The 23012-nt window shown below is 42.3% G+C and overlaps 5 protein-coding genes and 1 non-coding gene across 6 annotated transcripts; 3 read left to right on the forward strand and 3 right to left on the reverse strand.

Moving 5' to 3' along the window:
* Window positions 1-419: 419 nt before the first annotated feature.
* On the reverse strand, window positions 420-11848 carry LOC133095654 (uncharacterized). The gene is made up of 4 exons (XM_061197407.1): window positions 11434-11848; window positions 7665-7764; window positions 2180-2374; window positions 420-1039 (listed from the first exon to the last, which is right to left on the reverse strand). Exons 1-4 carry the CDS (start codon window positions 11838-11840, stop codon window positions 608-610), a joined length of 1134 nt encoding a protein of 377 aa, XP_061053390.1. The 5' UTR covers window positions 11841-11848; the 3' UTR covers window positions 420-607.
* On the forward strand, window positions 2009-2506 carry LOC133095049 (histone H2B type 1-L-like). Its single transcript, XM_061195880.1, has one exon. It carries the CDS (start codon window positions 2057-2059, stop codon window positions 2435-2437), a length of 381 nt encoding a protein of 126 aa, XP_061051863.1. The 5' UTR covers window positions 2009-2056; the 3' UTR covers window positions 2438-2506.
* A 737-nt stretch (window positions 11849-12585) lies between the features above and the next one.
* LOC133095035 (histone H2A type 1-like) lies at window positions 12586-13853 on the reverse strand. The gene is made up of 2 exons (XM_061195862.1): window positions 13375-13853; window positions 12586-12676 (listed from the first exon to the last, which is right to left on the reverse strand). Exons 1-2 carry the CDS (start codon window positions 13757-13759, stop codon window positions 12597-12599), a joined length of 465 nt encoding a protein of 154 aa, XP_061051845.1. The 5' UTR covers window positions 13760-13853; the 3' UTR covers window positions 12586-12596.
* Window positions 13854-14137: 284 nt separating this feature from the next.
* LOC133095047 (histone H2B type 1-C/E/F/G/I-like) lies at window positions 14138-14628 on the forward strand. The gene has a single exon (XM_061195878.1). The coding sequence runs from the start codon at window positions 14156-14158 to the stop codon at window positions 14534-14536; it is 381 nt and encodes a 126-aa protein (XP_061051861.1). The 5' UTR covers window positions 14138-14155; the 3' UTR covers window positions 14537-14628.
* Window positions 14629-17794: 3166 nt separating this feature from the next.
* On the reverse strand, window positions 17795-18145 carry LOC133095053 (histone H4). The gene has a single exon (XM_061195882.1). The coding sequence runs from the start codon at window positions 18131-18133 to the stop codon at window positions 17822-17824; it is 312 nt and encodes a 103-aa protein (XP_061051865.1). The 5' UTR covers window positions 18134-18145; the 3' UTR covers window positions 17795-17821.
* An 893-nt stretch (window positions 18146-19038) lies between these two features.
* Window positions 19039-19110, forward strand: TRNAM-CAU (transfer RNA methionine (anticodon CAU)). Its single transcript has one exon. It is a non-coding gene; the product is annotated as a tRNA-Met (tRNA).
* Window positions 19111-23012: the final 3902 nt, after the last annotated feature.

The raw sequence follows: 23012 nt of genomic DNA on the forward strand, positions 1-23012 counted from the left end.
CAAGCGTTTAGCCACGCCTAAATGTACCAAACCTACACAAAATAAGCCAAACGGAGGTGTGCAAATAAAGCCGTGGAGGCAGTTCCTACACTGAAAACTTAAAAAATAACAGGCTTTTTAGGACTTCCCTGGTGGTGCAGTGGTTAAGACCGCCTGCCAATACAGGGGACACGGGCTTGAGCCCTGGTCCAGGAAGATCCCACATGCCACGGAGCAACTAAGCCTGTGTGCCGGAACTGCTGAGCCCACGCACTGCAACTACTGAGTCCACGTGCTGCAACTACTGAAGGCCTAGAGCCCGTGCTCTGCACGAGAAGCCACTGCAATAAGAAGCCCGCGCACCACAACGAAGAGTAGCCCCCGCTCGCCGCAACTAGAGAAAGCCCACATGCAGCACTGAAGACCCAACACAACCGCCCCCCCCCCAAAAAAACACCATAGGCTTTTTAAAGAGCTTAATTCCGAGACTCTCTCCGCAAAGGTCTCTCGGGACTGCGCGAAATTTGTGCTCTTAATGACCAAGTACTACCGCACCTTTTATAGATCAAGTGATTGGCTCTGAAAAGAGCCTTTGGGTTTTAGTTATCACTCGATTAAGAAAGCCAATTTACGCCCTCTCCCCGCGGATGCGGCGAGCAAGCTGGATGTCCTTGGGCATGATAGTGACGCGCTTGGCGTGGATGGCACACAGATTAGTGTCCTCGAAGAGCCCCACCAGGTAGGCCTCGCACGCCTCCTGCAGCGCCATGACGGCCGAGCTCTGGAAGCGCAGGTCGGTCTTGAAGTCCTGCGCGATCTCGCGCACCAGGCGCTGGAACGGCAGCTTGCGGATCAGCAGCTCCGTGGACTTCTGGTAGCGGCGGATCTCGCGAAGGGCCACCGTGCCGGGCCGGTAGCGGTGCGGCTTCTTCACGCCGCCCGTGGCCGGCGCGCTCTTGCGGGCCGCCTTGGTGGCCAACTGCTTGCGCGGCGCCTTACCGCCGGTGGACTTGCGAGCGGTCTGCTTAGTGCGAGCCATAATGAGAGATTGCAAACACTGCTACAACTACAAGCCGTGCTGTTCTTGCTCTTATTTATAAAGGCGAAGTCCTCCTGATTGGTCCGAATCTTCAAATTCCGCGCCGTGAATTAAGTAACTGGATAAGCCTTGTGATTGGATACCAGGTCTCACGTTAGAAAATCTAGATCTGTTGCAGTATGCTCTATATTTTCTCGCTTAAAGTCCTCCGCCATTTATTCACCCTGTATGTTACATGTTTTATATATACCTTAATTGGTTTTGTTTTAATCCCCTTGTTCGGGATTAAGTTTGGGAAGAGACGAAAATGAACGTTCCAGAGTTCTGAGCCCTTTCAAAAACTCCGGTTTTGAATGTAATTGATCGAGTCCAGTTTCGTCACTTATCAAAGGTTCTGATTTTGAATAACGTTTTATTTTAGCAATGCAAGCACCGTATTACATAATTCCCAGCCCTCCAACAAACGCTGGCATCACTTCCAGACACTGTTCCTAGGAAACATGAAAATACTACCGCCGTTGAAATGTGACGATCCTTAATTCTTGGTAAAGCTTAAGTGTTGCCGACTTTGATCAAGCCGAATTGGGAATGCCAATGGCATAATTTTGAAAACATTTATATATTTAGCTAATTTCTATGTTCTCTTTTCTAGAATCACTAACCCGGTAACTGAATTTTGGCAGAAAACTAGTCATAAATTTGTATCGGGCATTTGTCTCTTTAGGTCCGGATCTAGAGAGAAACAAGGCTCACAAGTAGATACTTCCGGACAAGACATTAATTTTTTGCACTATTTTGAAAACGAAAGTTATTTTTTCTGATGGTGGGGGTGGGGATATCTAGTGTTAGTTCCAGTTAAACAGCCAATCAAAAAGCAGATTTGAAATCACCTTATTTGCATAAAAGGTTTCTACTGGCTGATTTGACCCAATCAGGAATTGAGATAGATTAAGCACTTATTTGCATAGAAGCCCTACAAAAATAGGCCAACATTGTAACAGGTGTCGTCAGTTTTTGTCTGTTTGATAACTTTACACCATGCCTGAGCTGGCTAAATCTGCTCCTGCTTCCAAGAAGGGTTCTAAGAAGGCGGTGACCAAGGCCCAGAAGAAGGATGGCAAGAAGCGCAAGCGCAGCCGCAAGGAGAGCTACTCTGTGTACGTGTACAAGGTGCTGAAACAGGTCCACCCGGACACTGGCATTTCGTCCAAGGCCATGGGTATCATGAACTCGTTCGTCAATGACATCTTTGAGCGCATTGCGGGCGAGGCGTCGCGCCTGGCGCATTACAACAAACGCTCGACCATCACGTCCAGAGAGATCCAGACGGCCGTACGCCTGCTGCTGCCCGGGGAGCTAGCCAAGCACGCCGTGTCCGAGGGTACCAAGGCTGTCACCAAGTACACCAGCTCCAAGTAAATGTTTCCAGGTGCTGTTAAACCCAAAGGCTCTTTTCAGAGCCACTCACACTTGCAAAAGGGGCTCTAATGCTGCATACTATTCGTTTCTAGAGAGAAGGCCAGATTTGAAAATTGACTAATAGGCATCTTCACCATTCTAATTTCTTCAGAAATAGGGCTCCTTTTACTGAGCAGAAATAATTTTAGCAAGCACAGAGCAGAGAAACAATTTTATATTAAGAACTGAGAAGTCAATTTTACTTGCTGAGCTATTAAGAATTTTAGTAGTCGGACCATCAAATAATTGTTAAATCTTTAGTTACTCATGTAATAGAGAAAAGGAAGGAGTAAGAAACCTCAAGTAGCCTGGAAATAAAACCTCTATTTTTGGGTAGAGTCCTTGGCTGGCAGCCCAGTGAGTTGGTTAGTCAGTCTTTCCTTAAGGCTGATTGTAATTAGCAACAATACAATTTCAGCTACAGATTTTCAAAATACCCTGAGACTAAGGATCATACACGACAGGCTACCTGCAATGTCCATCAGAGCTCTTTAGTTGCTGTCCTCACTTTTGATAAGTCCCCTCGTGGCCATTTCTCTGCTGGATTGGGGAGGGTGGGGGGGAGTTACAGAGTATTGTGAGATCATAGATCTGAGTGTGCCCAAGATTCTTCTCTAAAGGAACTCTTGAGTTGAAAAACTAGGACTCTGAGTTTATTCATTCATTCATTGAGAGCCTATTAAGTTTCAAAAAGTGACAGGTACTAGGGACAGAGCAATGAGCAGGATAGAAACAATCTCTCTCCTCACAGGGCTCATAGTCTAAAATGAATATTTAGACAGTACCCAAACGAACAGAAGGGAAGCATCAGTCTAAACATCACTTTAGCATTGCCAAAAGCTGAACTGACTTAACCTTAAATTTTTAATTTCCCTGGAGGCAATTCTGGAAGGGAGGTGGAGTAAGAGAGATGGCAAGGGAAGAGGAGACAGTAAAGGAGAGAAAGGAATCACAAAAATGTGCAGAGTTCAAGTTTGTATTTAAGGACTATGGTTAACAACAGATGTTATATATTTACATTTTCAGGTGACCATGTTTTATCATTGGTCCACAAGAATTTTGTATTGGTCCTAGTGCTGTGACTTACTGAAATGTAGAAAGGAATACTATACTAACAAATCTTGTCCATTATTCCCCTTGAAGATTCTCCTTAATAAGATTTCTTCTTTTTTTAATGTGTACCTGTATGACTTAGTATTAGATACCCCTAGAAGTGACAGACAGCCTAAAATAGTCAGTGGTTAAACAAAATTAAAGTCTTTTTCTCTATACGTAGCTCAGGCCTGGAATGGGCGCTCCACTCTCCTTAGGGAACTCATCCCTTTCTATGTATAAGGTATGTTCGCTCTATTATTTGAGAATATTCTCAAATACATTCCATTGAATTCTACTACAGAGAGCCTACCAAGAACAAACTGGATGGATGAAATTCATAAATATTAAGTAGGTAATTCATAAGTAGGAAACATATAAGAAATGTTGGATAGGTAAGCAAGGCATTTATGAGATACAAAATTCAGAAGCTGTATTTACTGTAAATCATTAAGTTAGTACCTCGTGAGATGTTAGACATAGAGAAAGTAGAGCTTGTGTGTGCTACTTGGAGATAGAAAGTGATGAAAGAACCAAGAAGTGCCAAGTATTTGTAAGACACTAAGTATTTATGAAGTACCCAATATTTATGAGTTCTTAAACTGACCACCCATTGGTGACTCCCATTTTGGTACCATTTGCCCTCTACAGACAACATGCACATAAAAGACATGTTTGCTTGGTATGTCACTGGTGACCTCCCTAGATGGGAGGCTGTATACTCAGCCCTGCATCTCTCCAACAGAGCAAGCATGTGTTGGCTCCAAATCACTTCCATCTGCTGGATCCCTTTGCTCAAAGTCCAACCTAGTTCTCAGCAGAGAAGAAATTCAAAGGAAGGCAGGGAGTGAGAGGAGAGAGAGGGAGAGGGGAGGGTCAGAGAGAGATAGGAGAGGGAGGGGGAGGAGAAGGGGGAGAAGAGGAGGAAGGGGAGGTTTCACATGAAAAGTGAAACCAAGGATTCAAGTGATCTTTTGCAACCTATCTGAAATGTGTTCATTTGTCCAGTATCTTTTCCCTTGTTTCTTGCTATATATTTAAAATTGATTCAATAAAATTAATCAGGGAACTTAAATCGGTCTGTGAGACTTTATGTTCTATGACCTTGGAAATGGCCTGCCTGGTAGTGTATTTGGAGGCTACCACTGCATTAAGGTAATTTCTCACATGTCATTCTAGTTGTCATTCTTAATAAGATATGGTCCCTGTTACCTAGGACATATAACATTGTCCTATAGAGCAAATAATAATGTATACAGATATAGAACAGTAATGAAATATGCTTAAAATTGAAGGGCTTTGAGGCTCACTACCGGGCTGAAATTTGTTGTCACCATTTACTAGCCAGGTGACCTTGGGCATTATGCAGAATCATTCAGCATGCTTCCCCATCTGTAGAGATAATACAGTAACTCTTATAGGTGACTTGCTCAAGCATATTTAGTGTTGGGACTACCCCAGAACTCTGTTGTTTCAATGCTCTGTCTACCACTATCAGGAAAGAACAGAGGATTTGTGCATAGTGATTTTAGAAGATACACAGGTTTTCTGGAAAGAGAATTAGAGCAAGTGTGGATATGTGAGGTGACAGATACATGATACTAACTTCAGGGCCCCAGTTCTGCACAGATAAACTCTATAAACCTTCAGAGGTAGAGGCACACTGGCTGTTAACCTCTTCTTCCTGAGCCCTCAGAGACCTTGTTTCCCAGCTTCCCTTGTAGTTGGGTGTGGCCTTCTTAGGCCACATAGCTGAGTTCCTAACAATGGAATGTAAATAAAAGTAGTTTGACATTTTCAGGTCTGGGGCATAATAACCTCCCACGAAGACTTTCCAAGCTCTTTCCCCTCCCAAGACAAAAGTGTTTTAGAAACAAAACAGGCCCAAAATAGAGTTATGTCATCACACCAAGACTTAATTACAGTTTTGGCTTCCCCAGAAATGAAATCTTAAACTAGTCAATCAGGAATTGCCTGATCAGCACCAGTTAGGTAATCAGCCGGCCAGACCCCTGCCAAACCCTAAAGGAAAGCAACCTTACAATAAGCTACCCACTTTTTTTCCTAGTGTAACTTCCCTGTTCCTGCTCCCTTCTGCCTAGAAAAATCTTTTATTTTGGACAGCTCCTCACAGCTCTCTTCTATCTGCTAGACTGGATGCTGCCTGATTCATGAATCACTGAATAAAGCCAATAAGATCTTTAAAATTTACTCCATTGAATTTTATTTTTTAACATGTGAAAGCAATGTGTTTAGGATGATTGAGACACCTGGGCTCCAGAACCACTGCTTGGAAGAAAGAGCTACCTGCTGATCTAGAACACCCTTTTTGGACCTCATAAAAGCAGAGAATAAACTTGCAATAAGCCGTAAGGTTGTCAATTGAAAAAATAATGATAATAATAATAACCTAAAAGTTGAGAATTATGTTATATTCAGCAGGTCTATGAAGGACTTAAGCCCAGGAGACAGCCTCTCAGATAGCTCTGAGGGACTGGTCCTGAAGACGTAAAGGAGGAGCCAGGATATATAGGAGTTTTTGAAAAAAAACAAAAATGAAACAAACAAAGAAAAAACAACACAAAAAAACAGGTAGTTGGAACGTCAAAAGATTACTGTTAAAGAAAACAGCCATCTCAAGTTAATGAATTTAGCCCTTTTCTATATCTGGGAAGATGCAAGAGTCTGGGCTCACTGAAATCATTCCTTTGATATATATGTAGCTTAACTATCTAGGACCAGTATCCTGTTTTCCTCCATCCTGAAGCCCCTCAGGGTGCACAGGCGGGGCAGTTGCAGGGGCTGATGGCTTGATGGCCGCCACATCCTTAGTTTACTGATATGGCAGGTGACATTCTTCGTCCACAAGGTTTGGGGGTTTATCTTAATATACCCTCCACCAAGGAAGGGTCCCAATCTCTATTTTCTAAAAGGAAGTTCTGTTACTTGTTGCTGGATCTCAAACCTTGTAGAACCAGACGGCTAGCTACATTCTTTAGTTGGCAAAGGATAGAGGACATTTTCTTCCTCCCCGACAGTTTCATAGTTATCTGGCAAAACCTGAAGGACACCAGTTTTCCATTCTTTCCTTGAACACTACTTATTTAAAATGAAAGTAATTAATAGTTTACACACCATAATGAAAATCCCTGCATTTGGACTGCAGTCTCTCCCAATAGGAAGGGTTCAGAAGAGATGTGATCTCTTAGTTCTGTGCCAAGACACAGCTATAGCTCAAGATCTGCAGTTGAGAACATGTAACACCTTTATCATAAATAAATAAATTTATTTTAATTTTGTTTTATTTTTAAAATCATGGGTTTGGCCATCAAATCATCACCATTTTGAAGGTTTTACTATAGAGTTCTATTAGCCATGAGCCAACAGATGAGCAGTTTTATTTATATTTGGGGACTTATCCATAATTATCCAATGTAATCTCAGAAAATTTACTTGTTACAGTGTATAAAGCCTTTTTAGAAATATTACATTTGGATTCTCTTTTTTCTGAAAAGTAAAACGATAATGGTGATTATTTGGAACCTCAAAATATCTTACTTTTTATTTTAAATAAATTATCAAATAATTAATAGTCTTTCCTTAATGGCTGGTATCCTTGAATCAGGCTGGCAGTCCTCCCTGGGATTAGTACTCATCTCTTCCTGCCCCGGCCTCAGTTTACCATTTGAATTGGGTGTGCTCAGGAAACTAGAACAATACTTCTGGGGGAAAAAAAAATGTGTAAAATCACTGCTGAGCTTGAGACTTGAAACTCCAGCTTGAGAAAACAGAAGAGGAACCTGGTTCTATCTAGTTGGTTATCAGACCTGCGACCATCATTCCAAGTGATGCTCCCAACATAGGACCTTCGCAATCACGGTTTCTTCTCTGTGGAATGATCTTCTTACAGATGTATGAAGACCCCTCTCCTTTCCAAGCTTCATGACACTGGCTTTCATGTCTCATCTCAGTTGTGAAGTTTTCCCCACCCATCTTATTTAAAATGACAACTATCCACCACCCATCTCCCACTCTGTGGCAGTCCTTAATCCCCTTGGTCTGTTTTCTTCGTGTTTTCTTAATCCTCTTTACCTACCAAAAGACTGTTTATCTTTATTTTCTGTCTCCCACAAGAATCGTTGGTGAGCTCTGCACAGTAGGATCTTTGCCATGTTATGCATTGCTCTTTCCAGCACCTAGAACATTGTTGAACACATAGTAAGCACTCAAAAAGTTTTTGATGAATGGATGGATGGATGAAGTAAAATGGACATATGCACATAACACAAAATGTCCATCCATTCTCTAGTGCTGGAGATAAAGTCCATGACAGTTTTATCCAAATGAACCCCTGTGAGAGGTAGTTCCCCTCACTATGCTTCCATTTCTTCATCATCATGTTTGAGCTGATAATGGCCCCCCAACCCACAGAGTTATTGTGAGGATTAAATTAAATAATCCATATAGGCACTAAATTACAGACTTTGAATTGATAAAATCATGAATCTCTTACCACCTGGACAGTTCCCAAGGCCGGTATTGTTAACATCTCTACTTGGCAAATGACATAATAAAGACCAAGAGTGCTACATGGACCTTGCAACTCAGGGGGCTTGCATTCAGCCAGAAGGTCACTAGTGACTGATATAAAGCTGGATAGCTCACCACTGTTCCTGATACAAAAACCCCTTGCCTGGTTCCTGAAGACATTTGATTTTCAATTCAAATAAATCGTTTGTTACCTGAGGGTAAACAATTTGCCTGTGGCCATAAAACTAGTAAATTTAAGTACTATGCTATGAGTCACCTTTAACCCCAAATGTTTATATTTTATAAATGATTTTCTCTTTTCTCCCTAACTATAAATCCTCCAGGTCAGCTTCTATTTTCAAGGTTTGAATAGCACAAAATAAAGAAAAATGGGCCTTGATTTTTGTGCTGGAGCACAACTGAGACCACCTGAAAATAAAGCAGAACCTGATTAAATGAGAGAGAGGGACACAAAACTCCTATGTGCAACTCCTCTCAAGACCTTCCATCTCACTCAGAGCAAAAGCCTAATTCCTTACCGTGACTTACAAGTCCTTGCATGATCTGGCTTCCTTTCATTTCTCTGCCATTATTTCCTCCTACAGTGCCCAGCCCACTCCACTCCACATAGCCACCCTGGCACCTCAACGTTCCTCCTTCTCTCTCTCTTTTTTTTTTTTTAGAATTTATTTATTGATTGATTTTTGGCTGCGTTGGGTCTTTGTTGCTGCATGCGGGCTTTCTCTAGTTGCGGCGAGTGGGCTTCTCATTGCAGTGGCTTCTCTTGTTGCGGAGCACGGGCTCTAGGCGTGCGGGCTTCAGTAGTTGCGGCACGCGGGCTCAGTAAATTGCAGCACGCGGGCTCAAGAGCGCAGGCTCAGTAGTAGTGGCGCATGGGTTTAGTTGCTCCGCGGCATGTGGGATTTTCCCAGACCAGGGCTCGAACCCTCGTTCCTTGCCTTGGCAGGCGGATTCTTAACCACTGCGGCACTCATCAGGGAAGACGCCTGTTCTCTCTTTCCACAACTTCTTCCTCACAACTCTTTGCTGAAATAACTACCTCCTTACTGCCGTCTTCATTGGTCACCTTATCTAAATTTCAACTCCCCATGACAATCCTTATTCTTGCTTTATTGCTCTTCTCGCCATCTTACGTATTACATATGATACTTATTTATCTGATTTATTGTCTATCCCAGGGTCAAATGTAAATTCCATGAGAGCAAAGAATCTTGTCTGTTTTGTTCTCCAAGTATATTCCCAGTGCACAGAACAGCATCTGGCACATTGTAAACTCAACAAATGTATGTGGAATAAATAAATTTAAAAAGTCATCAATGTTAAATGCTGTTTGTTGGGGGAGTAATCATGACATCACAATTAGGTTTTAAAATAGATGTATATTAAAATGTTGAGAGAGGAAATTATATGATTTGCTTGACAATAATCAAGGCAATAATCAAGGTAGAAGAGGTATAGATAAATTTGGCCAATGTTGATGTTGAGGCTGGGTGAGGAGTACCTAGGGTCTGTTAAACTATTATTTCTACTTCCATATATTCTCACATGTTGCATAATAAAAAAAAAATTTTTTTAAGTTTTAAAAAATGAAACAATATCCAGGGTGGGGGGTGGGAGTGGGGAGATAAATTCCTAAATAATTTTTTTTTAAAAAAAGGCTATGGAGAAAGGCCACCTGAAAGACCAAACAGGAGCTTGTGCTAATCTGTACAGGAAAGCACAATGTGAAGACAGAGAGGTATCCACTCTCCAGGATGTTCCTCCGTGTAGCATCCCTGAAAACCTAGTAATGTCAACCACTGAAAGCAGCTACATTTCTCAATATAGACTCACATTAACCCTGTCCTCAGAAATTGCTATAAAAGCCAAATACTATTTGATTCATTGCAGTGAGATAAACTGTCATCAAGCAAGGCAGAAAGTCCTCCTTTGGAACTACAAGGAAAGCCTGATTCAGTTAGGTAACTCCTTGCTAAGCCTGGAGTCCAACAGGAGCTAACCACAAGATTGGAATTTATGCAATATTTAGTCCCGGCCCTAGCTACCTATTGGAAGCACCTGAGTTTTAATAATTACTGTTGCCTGTGCCCACCTCATACAATTATAGTCATACTGATTGGACCCCAAGCAAAAATATTTTAATAAAAACTCCAGTTGACTGTAATGTGCAGTCACCACTGAGACCACTGATCCATAATGAAATCAAACTCTAGAGGCACCTTGTTATGTGCAACCGCTTGACAGAAATTTCATTCTATTACATAAATAAGTGTAGTTTGCAAACGCTTTCTCCTGGTAAGAGTTCACAGACAGGTTGCTTTTCTTGATGAGACCAAAACCACCATTTAAAAAAATAGACTTCTTAATCTAGCGTTCATAAGAATCACTTGGGGTGAACTGGGTACAACGTAGATTCTGACTCAGTAGACCTGGGTTGGGTCTGAAAATCTACGTTTCTAGCAAATTCCCAAGTGATGTACATGCTGCTGGTGGTAGACCACACTTTGAGTAGTGAAACTGTAGAAGCCAGCAGGGTTCTCTGTCTTGGGTTCTGCTACCAATAAGTTTATTAGAAATCCTGACTGAGAGGTCTAATTTTTTTTATAGAAGTCTACTATCAGCAAAACAACGCCCTCACTGTTCTCTGTGTAAAAGGTCAAACATTTCGCGGGAAAGCCAAAACTGTTTCACTTTTAACTTGGCAGAGATTGGAACTGAACAAATTGAGGTCTCAGAGAAATTAGAAAGCAACGACAAACGCTCTAGCTTCTCAATTGTCAATGCCCAAACATGTGGGAACAAAGCTTTAGAAGGGGTAAACAGCACAATCCACACCCACCTTCACCCAAATTCAACCTTTTGTGGGTAAAGCAGCTCACCTTCCATACATAATCCACGTACTCAAATAACCCAACCTTCACATCACGATTACTGCTCCTTCCAAACTACCTAAAACACGGCTTATTCTATTGCCAAACCTACCAATCCCGCAGTCCACCTGCATGTGTTTATATTACATTTCCCACGAGACAGCAAAGTTGCTACTTTTGAGCAACTTTTGCACATAACCTACCAATTGAAGGTATACAAAGCTGCCAGAATTTAATTAACTGAAATAGTACAGACACTTGTAAAGTTACACAACACTCCCAAAAAACAAGTTTACCCAGTAACTCGAGAAGATCTACACCTTAACATCCCAAACCAAAACTCATTGAAACAGAACAGACTAAATGACAGCTATTTTAAAGAAAATGTGGGTGGCTCTTAGAAGAGCCTTTTTAGTTGGATTGAGATAGCTGGGGAAGCTTTACGCCCTCTCCCCGCGGATGCGGCGAGCTAGCTGGATGTCCTTGGGCATGATGGTGACGCGCTTGGCGTGGATGGCACACAGGTTGGTGTCCTCGAAGAGCCCCACCAGGTAGGCCTCGCACGCCTCCTGCAGCGCCATGACGGCCGAGCTCTGGAAGCGCAGGTCGGTCTTGAAGTCCTGCGCGATCTCGCGCACCAGGCGCTGGAACGGCAGCTTGCGGATCAGCAGCTCCGTGGACTTCTGGTAGCGGCGGATCTCGCGAAGGGCCACCGTGCCGGGCCGGTAGCGGTGCGGCTTCTTCACGCCGCCCGTGGCCGGCGCGCTCTTGCGGGCCGCCTTGGTGGCCAGCTGCTTGCGCGGCGCCTTACCGCCGGTGGACTTACGCGCAGTTTGTTTAGTTCGAGCCATCGTCAGAATACAAAAAAAAAGTAAACCAACTCGACAAATAAGCAGGAAAAGGTCCCCTTTATATATCCTCAGAAACGTTCCGATTGGCCTTGCGCTATTTCAAAAGCCCCGCGAAACAAAACCATTGGCTGAAGAGTCAACGCAGTGATTGGTGAAGTACTAGAGACTCTGATTGGATGAAATACTCCACATTTCAATCCCTCTTTTTGTTAGAGTCTGCGACCCAAACGAACTAATTTTCTAATGTTCTAGTTCAGCGCATCTCAAATTATAAATAAGGAACCACTTGGGGATCATGGAAGATGCCAATTCTGATTCAAATCTATGTAATGGGGCCTAGAATTCCGAGGACTACGCTTTAAGAACAGATTTACCTATATTCTTTTTTCTCCGTGGTTACTTTTTCTGAACTGAACTTAGATTCCCCTGGGCTGCCACTTCCTATCTCCACTGGGAAACCACGGGGAAAGCGACGGGCCGGGGACGACCGGCAAACTGCGCAACAAATGATTGACTTTCCTATGGTGGCCAAATGGGATTTTGCTTCAGTTTGTTCCAGCAGAAATTAGTTAAGATAGCCTCCATCATGTTGAACTCTATTCTTTTAGCCCAGTCAGCCAGTCTCTGAGATTTCTTTCTTGCTTAACTTCACTTTGAAAATGATTATTTTCTAGTTAGAATTGTACTATGCACCTGGTGTTTACTTCTCCGAGAAAACACTCCCTTCCTCTGTGAACATTTTTCATTCCAGAAAGATCACGGTGCGATAACCTCAAGCACCACCAGAGCCAGTCCCAGGACCGCCGGACGCCATCTTTGATGATTTTGAAATTTTCCTGAAGTAAAAAAGAACGCAAAATTGCATTCTTATCTGCGGCCCTATTTTCCACTCTTAGACTGTATAAGAGTCCTTCCTACTCTCTCAAGGGAGGGCACAGTCTTGAGAGCACTAGTCTGCCGTGGTCTCCTTTGCCTGGCAAAGCAATGAAAGCTACTCTTTTCTACTTCACCCAAAACTATGTCGCCGCTTACTATTCGGCACGGGTGAACAGAGGCCGAGTTTCGGCAACAAGTTCAGAACTTGAAAAGCCCGCGCTGATCTGATTTGCCAGCCGTTCTTTCGTTTGGCTGTTTCAAACGTCTTAGTGACATTCTAAGCTACCACCCCCCACCCGCCTTTTCCGCAGGATAGAATGTTTCCCTTCTCGCTAAATAACCAAACTACCCCAGGTTTTAAAAACGTTACCAAAACTTGCTTCTTCACCACTACTAAAAGCCCTTGCTTACGGTACTAACCACTTTTTTGTAAAGTCCTGTTCCCCTGAATCACATTTCAAGCAGTCCCGGTAGATAGCGAAGATAATTTGCGATAATAATCTGGCGATTATCCAGTGGCTTTAACCGCGTAAGTTTCACAGACCCAGCCCAGGTTTAGTTACAAGCTTTTTTAAGTGTGAAAATGTGGATGGCTCTGAAAAGAGCCTTTGGGTAAAAAGTTACAAACACGCACTGATATTGGGATAGGTTCACTTGCCCTTGGCCTTGTGGTGGCTCTCAGTCTTCTTGGGCAGCAGTACAGCCTGGATGTTGGGCAGGACGCCGCCCTGAGCGATAGTGACTTTGCCCAGCAGCTTGTTGAGCTCCTCGTCGTTACGGATGGCCAACTGCAGGTGACGCGGGATGATGCGCGTCTTCTTGTTGTCGCGGGCCGCGTTACCCGCCAACTCCAGGATCTCGGCCGTCAGGTACTCCAGCACCGCCGCCAGGTACACCGGAGCGCCGGCCCCGACCCGCTCGGCGTAGTTGCCCTTGCGGAGCAGGCGGTGCACACGGCCCACAGGGAACTGCAGCCCGGCCCGCGAGGAGCGAGTCTTGGCTTTGGCACGTACCTTACCACTCTGTTTCCCCCGACCAGACATGACGAAACACTAAGAACAAAACAAAAACCAAAGAAAATGACTCCCAGAACACAAGAAACTAAACTATTATACTCTGCGGCGGTTTGGTAAAACAGCCTGTGCGATTGGCCGAACACAAACCTTAGCCAATCAAAAGCCAGTTCTAAAACAACAACGTTACTAATTTACATAGAGAGTTTGTAATTGAAAGGTCAAATTATGTAAGGTTGAGCTAAGGGAAGAGCCAATGAGACTTTGTAATAAAGAGCCTATCAGAGATTAGGATGCTGAAAAGACCAATCACAAATCGTAATTCTGCCATCGCTAATTTGCATACAGACCAAACAAATACTGAGGCCGGTTGCTGGTGGGCGTATTTGTTTCTCGTTCGTTACCTGGTGGGGTTTTGGTTTTGCGATGCCTGAGCCAGCTAAGTCCGCTTCTGCTCCGAAGAAGGGCTCCAAAAAGGCGGTGGCCAAGGCTCAGAAAAAGGACGGCAAGAAGCGCAAGCGCAGTCGCAAGGAGAGCTATTCCGTGTATGTGTATAAGGTGTTGAAGCAGGTTCACCCGGATACCGGTATTTCTTCTAAGGCCATGGGTATCATGAATTCATTTGTCAACGACATCTTCGAGCGCATCGCGGGCGAGGCGTCGCGTCTGGCGCATTACAACAAACGCTCGACCATCACGTCCAGGGAGATCCAGACGGCCGTGCGCCTGTTGTTGCCCGGAGAGTTGGCCAAGCATGCCGTGTCCGAGGGCACCAAGGCTGTTACCAAGTACACCAGCTCCAAATAAGCTCGCTTCCTCTCTAATAACTCAAGGCTCTTTTAAGAGCCACCCACATTGTCTCTTTAAGAGTCTGTAACTCAAGACTTCAAAATTATATTTATGTATGACCATCAAGGAAAGAGAAGAAGCTCTGAAACTTCGGAAAGTTACTCTTTCGTAAGAGACGTTTATATTTATAAGAGAAATATCCGTTTTGTATGGGTGTCTCTTACTGTACCAGGAAGAGGAGGATGGCCGAATCTGTTATCTATGGAAAAGCCCACAACTTAAATCTGCATAACAACGTTACCCGTGTTTCCTGTGCTTTTCCTGGTTGCCTCCCACAACTGACTACCCATCCCCATCGTTTTTAGTTTTTAGCTGAAGATGGTATTTAAGGTGGTGGCCGCAGCCATTTTGTAGATTTTCTGTTTTACTGGGGCTCTCCAATGTATACAGGAGATACACGTTGTTACCTTTTGTTTTTCTCCTGTCAATCTGTCTTCTATAAATTATTAGGCCAGCCAAAGAATCTAGAAGGGAAGAAGGAAAAAAAATTTCTTCCCTACATCTACACAGTGATTTTTGTGAACATTAAATAAGTTACTATATTTTGAATGGTGTTTGTGAAGAAAATTCCCTAAACCACATATAATTAAGGCATTCATTTCTTGCTTTCCGAAGTTAATTTTAAATACATTTTAAAATAATGTATTCTTGAAAACAAATACATAAGTATATTTGAGAAATGGATAAGCATGGTTTAAGGGGAAATCCCCCAGCATAAGATACAGTCCTGACTGCCTCTTTGAATGCTAAATCTGGGCATCTTACTTAAACCCTCTGTGAGCATTTCCTTCTAAAATGGGAATAATAATTAGCAACTACTGTGTGGCATTGCTGGGGTGATCAATAAAAGAGCACAAGTAAAGTACTCAGGGTGGTGACTGCACAGAGAAGGTCTTCTAAAATATTAGCTGTTGGCTAAAGCCTCTGGTTGAAGTGCTGGGAAGCTGCTCTTAGTCCTGCCCAATTTGGAGTCTCAGAATCTTGAAGCCATAAACAAGGCAGTAGGCCGGAAAGCCTACTAGCATTTAACACCAATTAGGTTAATTAGGACAATTCCTTGTCTGGCAGTGTGAACAATCCAAACCACTTCTAACAGTCCAAGCCCCTCTTTGAAACCAGTTCTTTCCCCTGAACTGTTCTGAGGACAACCTAGTGCCTGTGACTGTAAGTCTTCCCTGCCTTTGATGGCCAATTCAAGCAACATGTGCCTTACTTTCCAAGGACCTTCTCATGCCTCACTAGGATTAGCGGTACCTCTTTTAATAGTCAGATGTGTTGGGTTATAAGGAAGACCATATAAGAACTACTCACCTCCCTCCGCCCAACCACAATACTTCCTTTCTACATCCAGGCTTTCCTTCTTGGTCTTCCTTCCATTTGGAACTTCACTTTCTCAATCTTTTTTGCCCTCAAGCATCACTTATGAGTAAAGCCTTCTATGACCATATCATTTAAAATGTCACCTCCTTCCTCCATACTTTAATGCCTTTCCCAGCTTCAGTGGTCCTCATAGCACCATCTTACATACTGTTTTACCTTTTTTGTTTATGCCCCCTCCAACAAAATATAAGCTCCATGAATATAGATATATTGTTTTGTTCACAGTTGTTCACTGCTATGATTCCATAGCATCAGACAGTGCCTGGTATATGCCTTGTGCTCAATTTTGTTTGTTTATTAAATTAACATCATCATATGAATTTGTTTCCTCAAACCAGTGCCTTACCTCAAATAACATCTGATCCTTTTCATATTTAAGCACCAGAGCCCGTATCTTTAAAACAGATGAGATTACAAATGACTCCATTGATTTCTGGCTCGCAAAGTATCACCCTACAAATTACTTGCAGGCCACAAGCAGGAAAAACCTGCTTTTACAAAGAAACTAATCACCCTAAACCAGTAATTGATCTATCATATCGAATCTGGATAACCCTGACATCAAGTGCCTCTGATGTACAATAGTATTTACATACAATCATCTGTAACTGTTCCTTGACAAGAAAATTAACGTGATTTCAGTCAAGTCTAGGGAAAATCACTTGTAGGGCATTCAGGGTACAGAAGTCAAGGAAAATAACCCCATCAGGAAACAAGCCAAACCAAGACATCCTATAGGCCAGGTATACAGCAAATCAATATCAAAAAACTAAACGAGATCAAGGAGGAGAGGAGAAAACTTGTAGATTAAAAGACCTGAGACAAAAAAAAGAGAAACCTGAGACTGAAAAGGCGTGATTGGATCCTCCTAAGCAAACCAGATATCTAAGACATTTTGGGGCATAACTGGGATTTGTTACTGTGAACCCAGTATTAGATATTAGGGAATCTGGTTTTAGTTTGGCAGTGATTATATGGGAGCTTTTTTAAAAAATAAAAAAATAGTGCGTACTTAATTTGAGGTAAAATATACTGATGCCTGTGTAGTATTTTTTTAAAATCATGTCTACTTAACTGTCAAGCTTAGGTGACATTTATGTTGTTCATTAAGTAACATACTTCCTACCGGCTTTTTAAAATTTTCTTAATACGAAGTCAGAATATAGTGTTCTCTATGCCTAGCAACACGTGCTAGCTTTCCCCGCCTGTGCATTTTAATTTTACCCCCAAAGCACTGGTACAAGGGTTTTAAGTCTGCAGAGCCGAGCAGCAGGGCCACACTCCAGCAGAGCTCAGGAGCGAGCCCCCGCGCAGGGGACGACCCGCCCCACTCGTAAATTCGCCTTTGTTCCGGGCCCCGCTTTCCGCCACGGGCGCAGGCTTTCTTTGTTCCTCGTCCTCGCCGCCATTTTGAGCACGGACCACAGGCGGGGGAAGGGAGCCTCGCATCACTACATGGCGGGCAGTGTAAGCCGACTTCTCTTCAGTATTCAAGCACTATGCATACACGATTTCAAACTTGAAATACACCAGAACTGAAATGGAATCTTTCTAGGGAAGACAGTGCTCTGCGAGTTTCTTCACTGCTCCACGAAACGTTTAAAATGCCCACTTATACCCGAAACCACTTCCACAAAGCAGAAACATACACAGATCAGCCAACTTCCGCCCTCCTAAAATGTGAACTAGAAATTAGAAAGCACGAAAAATAACTTTTGATTAATTAAAACTAAATGAAGTACACCTTATAAAAAGCAAGAAGAAAGACCAGCAAAAAGTGCTAGCTCTTTCACGGAAACATTTGGGCGGCCCTGAAAAGGGCCTTTGGTGGTAAAAGATGTTAAATCGCTGAAAACGGGCGACCTAACCGCCGAAGCCGTAGAGGGTGCGTCCCTGGCGTTTGAGGGCGTACACTACGTCCATGGCAGTGACGGTCTTCCGCTTGGCGTGCTCCGTGTAAGTGACCGCGTCCCGGATCACGTTCTCCAAAAACACCTTCAGTACCCCGCGGGTCTCTTCATAAATCAGACCAGATATGCGCTTGACCCCACCTCGCCGGGCCAGACGCCGGATGGCGGGTTTGGTGATACCCTGGATATTGTCACGCAAAACCTTACGATGGCGCTTAGCGCCCCCCTTCCCCAGTCCCTTACCACCTTTGCCTCGTCCAGACATGATAACACTGCTCTGACAACTTTCAAAACAGCGACAGAAACCCCGAGGCAATTCCCTTATATGAGCGGGTTTCGGACCGAATTGAAGACTGAAAGCGCGCTCGGCGGCACTTTCATTTAGCCCTCCGGCCCCTCTCCTCGCGGCTCAGTTCTCGATGACGTCATGATGACTTAGTCCCCGCTCACCGAATGTGCCTTCACGGAGTCTCCAGCAGGTCCTCCGTCCCTAAGTGGGACTTTTCGGACGTATTTAACAGCTGCGTCAGACTAAAAAAGTTAACATTTTTTTTTACTGATTATCTTTTGCTGCTTGGGATGCTTTGGAACGGTTGCTCAGGAGCCTTGGCCCACACGACCGGAACTGCTGCAACCTTCGCTGGAATGCGGAGCCATGCTTTGCCCCCAAGTTTACGGTGCTTCCAGCATTACTCCTCCCTACAACAAAATCCCTTCAAACCGAAACCCCCGCTCCGGAGGACTTTAAAAACTGCAGGACTTCACCCTCTCCATCACGAAGCCAAGGGAAATCTGACCAAAAGGATTTTCTTCCCAAAGGCGAATACATGGTTGGTTAGTGATTCTGTGGTAGAATTCTCGCCCGCCGCGCGGACGCTCGTGTTCCTTTTCCTCTTGTTTTCGTTTCCTTCCCTGTTTATTAAAACCTGTAATTCTCATTTAATTATCTAACCACCCCTCACCTCTGCGCCCAGTAACTTAACTCTGTTAATGTTTACTTTTCTACTCCTCGTTTCCTCGTTCTGGTAGCGACATTATTCCAGAGACTTAGCAACTTGTAGCCAAGGAATTGAAATAAATAGGCGCCTTCTTACAGTCTTCTAAATTTAGAGGCCAAGTCGCCTCTGAATAGAGTTAAGTGTGTTATTAGCAAAGAGGTCTTTAAGAGGGAGCAGAGTGGCGCAGCGGAAGCGTGCTGGGCCCATAACCCAGAGGTCGATGGATCGAAACCATCCTCTGCTATTTTTTCCTTCTATAGTTAAAATTGTGTAACCTTGCTTCACAGTAAGGAAAGAAAATAAAATGGCGCCCCACCCTTTTTTTTTTTTTTTTTTAACTTCTGGAGCTAAAATGACTCCCTGAAAATAAACGTGAAACCGTTTACGTGATTTCTTCTGGTTGCCGAAGTAACCGTGCTATTTTATCACGACAGTTCTCGTTGCCCTATGAAGCTGCGAAAATGCTGAATTAAACTGAGGGCAGGGGTGGAAGCCAAGATCTTGAGTTACATTTCCTTCTATAACATAATTCGGAAAGCACTACTTTTAGGTAATTGTGGCCATGTGGTTAAGGTGATAGACTAGAAATCCCCTGGGCCATCCCGGCGCAGATTCTTTGCAACTACTAGAGTTTTAATCTTTGGAGTAAATAAGTAGCAGTTTGAGACAGAGTGCAGAGTTTGGGTGGCCATGATTGTACTTTGACCTGAGAAAACCACTTCGGCGGCTACTGGTAAATGTGTCTCTACGCTCTACCTTGCTTTACAATCTCTAACAGAACTATTCTCTATGCTCATTTTTTTTTTTAATTTTTAAAAACATTTTATTATAGAAAACAATAAAAACAATAAAATATAAACAAAAATAGCAGTATAATGAACTCTTCTGTATCCATCATCCAGGTTCAACTCATAGTTAATCTTTTTTTTTTTTCTGAGATATACATTTTAAAGTAATAACTAGAATTATGACTTATAACATTATACCAGAACATATAAGATTTTTAGAAATTTCATGTAATGTCTGAAACATTTATATTAACATATTTCCATACAAATAACCCAATGAAAGTTTAGTATTAGTTGTTTTGTTTGTTTGTTTTTATACTGCAGGTTCTTGTTAGTCATCAGTTTTATACACATCAGTGTATACATGTCAATCCCAATCGCCCAATTCAGCACACCACCATCCCCACCCCACCGCAGTTTTCCCCCCTTGGTGTCCATATGTCTGTTCTCTACATCTGTGTCTCAACTTCTGCCCTGCAAACCGGCTCATCTGTACCATTTTTCTAGGTTCCACATACATGAGTTAATATACAATATTTGTTTTTCTCTTTCTGACTTACTTCACTCTGTATGGCAGTCTCTAGATCTATCCACGTCTCAGCAAATGACTCAATTTCGTGCCTTTTTATGGCTGAGTAACATTCCATTGTATATATGTACCACAACTTCTTTAACCATTCGTCTGTCGATGGGCATTTAGGTTGCTTCCATGACCTGGCTATTGTAAATAGTGCTGCAATGAACATTGGGGTGCATGTGTCTTTTTGAATTATGGTTTTCTCTGGGTATACGCCCAGTAGTGGGATTGCTGGATCATATGGTAAATCTATTTTTAGTTTTTTAAGGAACCTCCATACTGTTCTCCATAGTGGCTGTATCAATTTACATTCCCACCAACAGTGCAAGAGGGTTCCCTTTTCTCCACACCCTCTCCAGCATTTGTTGTTTGTAGATTTTCTGATGATGCCCATTCTAACTGGTGTGAGGTGATACCTCATTGTAGTTTTGATTTGCATTTCTCTAATAATTAGTGATGTTGAGAATTTTTTCATGTGCTTCTTGGCCATCTGTATGTCTTCTTTGGAGAAATGTCTATTTAGGCCTTCTGCCCATTTTTGGATTGGGGTGTTTGTTTCTTTAATATTGAGCTGAATGAGCTGTTTATATATTTTGGAGATTAATCCTTTGTCCGTTGATTCATTTGCAAATATTTTCTCCTATTCTGAGGGTTGTCTTTTCGTCTTGTTTATGGTTTCCTTTGCTGTGCAAAAGCTTTGAAGTTTCATTAGGTCCCATTTGTTTATTTTTGTTTTTATTTCCATTACTCTAGGAGGTGGATCAAAAAAGATCTTGCTGTGATTGATGTCAAAGAGTGTTCTTCCTATGTTTTCCACTAAGAGTTTTATAGTGTCCAGTCTTACATTTAGGTCTCGAATCCATTTTGAGTTTATTTTTGTGTATGGTGTTAGGGAGTGTTCTGATTTCATTCTTTTACATGTAGCTGTCTAGTTTTCCCAGCACCACTTATTGAAGAGACTGTCTTTTCTCCATTGTATATCTTTGCCTCCTTTGTCATAGATTAGTTGACCATAGGTGCGTGGGTTTATCTCTGGACTTTCTATCCTGTTCCACTGATCTATGTTTCTGTTTTTGTGCCAGTACCATATTGTCTTCATTACTGTAGCTTTGTAGTATAGTCTGAAGTCAGGGAGTCTGATTACTCCAGCTCCGTTTTTTTCCCTCAAGACTGCTTTGGCTATTCGGGGTCTTTTGTGTCTCCATACAAATTTTAAGATGACTTGTTCTAGTTCCGTAAAAAATGCCATTGGTAATTGGATAGGGATTGCATTGAATCTGTAGATTGCTTTGGGTAGTATAGTCATTTTCACAATATTGATTCTTCCAATCCAAGAACATGGTATGTCTCTCCACCTGTTGGTATCATCTTTAATTTCTTTCATCAGTGTCTTATAGTTTTCTGCATACAGGTCTTTTGTCTCCCTAGGTAGGTTTATTCCTAGATATTTTATTCTTTTTGTTGCAATGGTAAATGGGAGTGTTTCCATAATTTCTCTTTCAGATTTTTCATCATTGGTGTATAGGAATGCAAGAGATTTCTGTGCATTAATTTTGTATCCTGCAACTTTACCAAATTCATTGATTAGCTCTAGTAGTTTTCTGGTGGCATTTTTAGGATTCTCTATGTATAGTATCATGTCATCTGCAAACAGTGACAGTTTTACTTCTTCTTTTCCAATTTGTATTCCTTTTATTTCTTTTTCTTCTCTGATTGCCGTGGCTAGGACTTCCAAAACTATGTTGAATAATAGTGGTGAGAGTGGACATCCTTGTCTCATTCCTGATCTTAGAGGAAATGCTTCCAGTTTTTCACCATTGAGAATGATGTTTGCTGGGGGTTTGTCGTATATGGCCTTTATTATGTTGAGGAACGTTCCCTCTATGCCCACTTTCTGGAGAGTTTTTATCATAAATGGGTGTTGAATTTTGTCAAAAGCTTTTTCTGCATCTATTGAGATGATCATATGGTTTTTATTCTTCAATTTGTTAATATGGTGTATCACATTGATTGATTTGTGTGTATTGAAGAATCCTTGCATCCCTGGGATAAATCCCACTTGATCGTGGTGTATGATCCTTTTAATGTGTTGTTGGATTCTGTTTGCCAGTATTTTGTTGAGGATTTTTGCATCTATATTCATCAGTGATATAGGTCTCTAATTTTCTTTTTTTGTAGTATCTTTCTCTGGTTTTGGTATCAGGGTGATGGTGGCCTCATAGAATGAGTTTGGGAGTGTTCCTTCCTCTGCAATTTTTTGGAAGAGTTTGAGAAGGATGGGTGTTAGCTCTTCTCTAAATGTTTGATAGAATTCACCTGTGAAGCCATCTGGTCCTGGACTTTTGTGTGTTGGAAGATTTTTAATCACAGTTTCAATTTCATTACTTGTGTTTGGTCTGTTCAAATTTTCTGTTTCTTCCTGGTTCAGTCTTGGAAGGTTATACCTTTCTAAGAATTTGTCCATTTCTTCCAGGTTGTCCGTTTTATTGGCATAGAGTTGCCTGTAGTAGTCTCTTAGGATGTTTTGTATTTCTGCGGTGTCTGTTGTAACTTCTCCTTTTTCACTTCTAATTTTATTGATTTGAGTCCTCTCCCTCTTTTTCTTGATGAGTCTGGCTAATGGCTTATCAATTTTGTTTATCTTCTCAAAGAACCAGCTTTTAGTTTTATTGATCTTTGCTGTTGTTTTCTTTGTTTCTATTTCATTTATTTCCGCTCTGATCTTTATGATTTCTTTCCTTCTGCTAACTTTGGGTTTTGTTTGTTCTTCTTTCTCTAGTT

The sequence above is a fragment of the Eubalaena glacialis genome, chromosome 7 (genome assembly GCF_028564815.1).
Source record: "Eubalaena glacialis isolate mEubGla1 chromosome 7, mEubGla1.1.hap2.+ XY, whole genome shotgun sequence".
Lineage (NCBI taxonomy): Eukaryota > Metazoa > Chordata > Mammalia > Artiodactyla > Balaenidae > Eubalaena > Eubalaena glacialis.